This window comes from Poecilia reticulata, linkage group LG11 (genome assembly GCF_000633615.1).
Source record: "Poecilia reticulata strain Guanapo linkage group LG11, Guppy_female_1.0+MT, whole genome shotgun sequence".
In the NCBI taxonomy this organism is placed as follows: Eukaryota; Metazoa; Chordata; class Actinopteri; order Cyprinodontiformes; family Poeciliidae; genus Poecilia; species Poecilia reticulata.
The window spans coordinates 22,594,857-22,599,909 of record NC_024341.1 but is presented as its reverse complement, the minus strand read 5'-3'; the positions used below and the strand labels follow the sequence as shown (position 1 = coordinate 22,599,909).

General features: G+C 34.3%; 1 protein-coding gene across 1 annotated transcript in view; it reads left to right on the top strand.

Annotated features, from left to right (window-relative positions):
* Positions 1-4,610, top strand: part of enpp2l (ectonucleotide pyrophosphatase/phosphodiesterase 2-like) — a 24,102-nt gene extending 19,492 nt beyond the window's left edge. The window contains exon 25 of the mRNA XM_008422633.2: positions 2,358-4,610. Within this exon, the coding sequence (XP_008420855.1) occupies positions 2,358-2,528 (171 nt within the window). The 3' untranslated portion in view covers positions 2,529-4,610. The remainder of the gene's footprint in view (positions 1-2,357) is intronic.
* Positions 4,611-5,053: the final 443 nt, after the last annotated feature.

Sequence of the window (5,053 nt, the reverse complement as noted above, 5' to 3'; positions counted from 1 at the left end):
GGATGGATGGATGGATGGATGGATGGATGGATGGATGGATGGATGGATGGATGGATGGATGGATGGATGGATGGATGGATGGATGGATGGATGGACATTGCAAAAATCTGTAAAAATGCACATTAAAGGCCTTTTTGAAGCATAAGTTGAATCTTTGAAGTTTTTTTAAGTGATATTAAAACCTTGGTCTGTCTTGTTCTTGTGAACTCATATCATGTCTCGTCTTGCCTTGTGAAACATGGTTAAAGGTGTGATTGCACTCCCACTCCTAATGTTTGGTTATAGCAGGTGAGAATCTTTTTAACCACCGTAAGACAAACACGGCAGAGACATTTACATTTCTTTGTTCTTGATGATGCAATATTTTTGGAATGTGGACGACTGATTGTTGAAGCTGCTTAACCACAAAGTTTAATTAACGTTGCAGAAAGTAAAATGATTTAGTCCAGTGTTGAACACACCTGTACGTAGCCGAAGACGAGTTTTGATGTAATTGCAGAGTGATTTCACAGCTTATAGAGATTAGTCTTTATTTTCTTGGCTTATTTAGAAAATCCTTCCATACATAAAAAATCACCTCGCTTGACAATTTGTAAATTGTTACTGTCACAACATAGAAGAAATATTTTGTCATCTATCTCTCTTAAATGAAATGCAGCTATGTGTTTTACAATTAAAAGACATAAGTTTTGATGTCTTTTCAAAGACAGCTATACTTTAAAGTGTGTTACTTTACTTTAGCATACTTTACTTTAACATAGAAAAGTAAAGTATGTTCAATGTAATTTATTTTACCAATACCATTTTCAGTTACAGGCATTTCTAGGCAATATTTACCTAAATAATAGTTTTTCTGAAAAAAAGGCAATAAATATAGAATTAAGTGGATAATTTGGGAATCATTTGACAGTATTTTTTCTTCTATGAGTCTAATTATAGCTCAGAATCCTAGATGAAGATTTCCTGTAAGCCACTCACAAAGAGATAAACATAGATCTGGTACTTATTATCATTCCCGCAAAACAGATCAATGCCGTCTATATATTTATGTGATGGTGTCTAACATGCCCTGCACTTTTCTTTAGAAGCTGAGTTCTGTTTATATAGTTCAGTGGAAACATTGCACTTATACCAACTGTCTACCCAGTTTTGGTGTGTTATTCTGGGCAAACGATGTATGTTTCTCAGGTACAGTCTCTTAAAACCAAAAGAATACAATATATATTTATAATTAATACACCAGAACTCATCTTCTCTGTTGGCATCAACAAAAGCAACAACTCTAAACTGAAGTTGTGTCACGAATGTTGACATCACAGCAATAATGAGTTGCCAAGTATTAAATGCCGAATAACACGGAAAGATTTCAAAGAACCTATGTCTCCAGGGCATCAGTTATTTAATAGAGGTAGTTATCTAAACTTATCTGGAATACTATTTCAGATAAGATAACATTATTTCATCCAATGTGCATTATTTTTAGACGAACAAGAAAAACTGTCTTCTAACTGATTATATAATAGGTCAAATAAAGATGAAGGGTCGATGCAACCAAACCAACCTTAAGTGTAATACCAGCAGTGACTGTTATTCAACACGAAAACGATAAATATGCTTGATACTTGTGTAAAGTGTTTTCCTAAATAATTATGGTATTATTTCAGTTTTTTTCTTTTTTTCTTTTGATCAAAATGGTGAGCGATGCGCATTAATATGTATGAAGTGACGCACATAAAGTCAAGAGCGGAGCATTGATATGAAAACTGTGATTCATATTGAAGTTATGGAGCAAAGTAGAAAATATTAACACAGGCTGGCAACTGAATGTGGAGTCTGAGCCAATTCTGAAATGTCACGTTTCCTAAGTAGATTGAGTTTGGGCTTCTTAAAGTGAATACAAAAACTGCGTTGAGAGCTGAGGCAGAGCTCCAAGCTCTGCCAAGCTGTGCTTCTCCACAGAAGCCTGGGATTATCTTGTATATACAAGAAAGATGCTGAGTTGGGAAAAACAGTGCTTTCCATCATCTTAACTATGATAATGATTGAACATGCTGTTGCCCTTTGGTCCCCTATTTCTGGACCAAGAGTTCTGGACGTTGTTTCTGCTTGTTCCAGCTGTCTAATTGTTCCAGGCAATTTTCTGTGCATAATTATTCGTCAGAAACCAGCTGTGGTGGTTTCTGACGAACGTTGCATGTGTTTAGGTCAAGGACAATTTTGTAATCCTGGGAAATTCTTTTGTGCAAATTAGTCAAGACTATTAGACATGTTGTTAAAAATTCCTTTCCAATGAAATACGTTTGTCATTAGGGTATGTTGGTATCGACAATTAAACCTTTTCCCGCTTGTGTTTGCAGAGTGCTGAGGATGAGTCCCAGTGGGTTGAAGACCTGTTGAAGCACCATACGGCCCGGGTTCGAGACGTGGAGATCTTGACGGGCCTGGACCTGTACAGATCCACTAACCTCACCTACATCAGCACCTTGAGCCTTAAAACCTACTTGAACACCTTCGAGAGTGATGACTAGACAGACAGATAAAGATGCAGATGCACAGGATGTCATGAAAGCCATGTGTTATGTCTGCATGCTTGCTGGAAATTTTATACATACATTTTGCTCCAAAGGACCCATCTAGGAAGAGTTTTCACAGGGGAATACATTTCTGAAAATTAAAACAATGTAAAAGAACTTTGGTAGGATTGTTGAATACCATTTTAAAAAAATCAGGGAAGCAGCTCGAGCAGAGATGCAGATTTTATTAATATAGCTATATTCTCTTCCGTACATAAAGCACTATAACAGTGTAGCTCTGTAAGTATAAATAATCTTTACCTAATATTCCCAATGAACGCCAATTGCATGCAAATATTAGAAAGTATTTAATAGTTTTTGTTTTAAAAATCTGTAGATCATAGCAATTTTAATGCAAGAACTAACCTGAAATAACAAACTGGAAAGTGAAATTAAAAAAAAAATATGTATATGAAATTCTGAAGCAGAGTATTAGTGTTTGCGAATCCAAGCTGAACCAAATACGCAAAATTAGCAGAGTGTTAAAACAATCCTTTATAAATATGTGGAATTTCTTTTTGGAGTACATACCTTTAAAGTTGTGTGTCATATCACTTTGAATATTATTCACTGTTCTCATGAAATCTGAAGCTGAAGGTAGCAAAGTATGAGCAAAGATAAGCTAAGCTAAGCAGCAAAATAGATGTTATCAAATATGCATTTTGTGTGGTAAATATGGAGTTGCAGACAAAAAATTATGCTGTTTGATAATACATGTTAATTAGTGAAAACAGTAAGACGGGTCTAACCCTGTGATCTGTTTATGATTAAAAAATATCCGGCTATCAGCAGTGAGGACATTAGTTAAAAACACTTACCAAGTCTTTGTGTTAGCCAAAGCTGGCGACCTCTTGTAAAAATACTATTCTATTAACATTTGCAAATCCATAAAATAAACCAATGGCCACTTTGTTTATAACACTTAAGGAATGCTAGAAGTTCATACACATAATTCAAAAAGTAGCTAATGTCACAATGTAGCTTGGCTGAAACTGAAACTCTCTGCAAGTTTCAGTATCAACTCAGATGTTTTTCTTTGTGTTTAACTTGCATAAACACGTTTTTGTCTCCATCATCACATATATACAAAATAAACCAAAATATTACCAAAATATCCCTTACTGTACATAGTTAACATGTCTAGCTTTGGGTTGGAAAAGAACTCTGATCACAGAAAAAATGTTGCGTTTGTGGATCTTTTCTTTTGGTTGGGTTACAAAATTATTTATTTTGGCAAAATTGAAGATAATAATGTGCACTAACAGGACCAACACTATTTGTGACCAAATGTCTTTTACAGTGCATTGTTAAAAGAAAAACACCATTCTGCTAATTTCATTTCCACCTAAATGTTCTTCCCCAGTTCTGTTGTATTTCATCTTTTTTTCTAAAATAGTTTATCTTAGTGTTTTTTGCACTATGACAATAACAGCCAGATGGTGAAATATAACTAATTCAGTGGAACAATGCAACTCCATTTAGCATTAGAATGGATAGAAATAAAAAAAAATGTTTTCTTCCAAAATAACATTACTGCTTATGTTATGGAAGGAGGATTAAAAAAACTTATTTGGATTAGACTTCACACAACAGAATAAATGAAGCCACCTCACCACTTCAGTCAAATTTTGTGATTTAATTTTTATTTTTCTAATTCTTCTGCATGCACGTTACTCTACGAAGCATCACATCATCCACATCAGTTTAAGGCATATACATTTTTTCTTGGTCAGGATGAAGAATCCATACATTCTAAATCCCAAATAACTCAAACTCAGATGTTAGGTTGCGAAGCGTCAGGCAACTTTTAAAAAACTTTAGTCTAACCAATGTTTGGCTTTTATTTAAGAGGTTCAGTGGTGTCTTGCATAGTTCACATTCTTACCGTCCGAGAATAAAGACTTCTGCTTAGTAAAAGATTTTAAGCATTAAAGCACTTGTCTGGTGTTGCGTTTGTTGCAAGTTTTGTTTTTTGTCTTATTAAACTGCCAGCTTTCATACTCTTAACTCTGTACAGATAAAGAGTTCCAAATTGTTCTTTTGCATTTATTTCATTTATTTTTATAGTATTGCATTCATGAGTTAATGTTCCTAACATACATACTCAGTAGAAGAGAAATACATGACTTTGACTTTTGAGAGCTTATCAAGATATAGACAAACCAATTTTTATTCTTCTAGTCCTATAAATAAAAGGCATGTAGGTTATAAAAAATATATTATAGTGAGTGGAACTTTGTTTTAAACTATGGTCAATTATAACTCAAAATGACACTTTACAATGAACTTCTTTATTTTTATGTGCTGTGATGATGCTCATGTGAAAAATACTGCACCTAAATCCTATTTCGGGTGGGTCCTGTTCCCAAAGGGCATTTTAGTTCCACATCTGTTACCAGGTAAGTGCTGTGGATCTACGGTACATAAGGATTATATTGATAAAACAATCCCATTTACTTTCTGTGTGCACTTTCTCATTG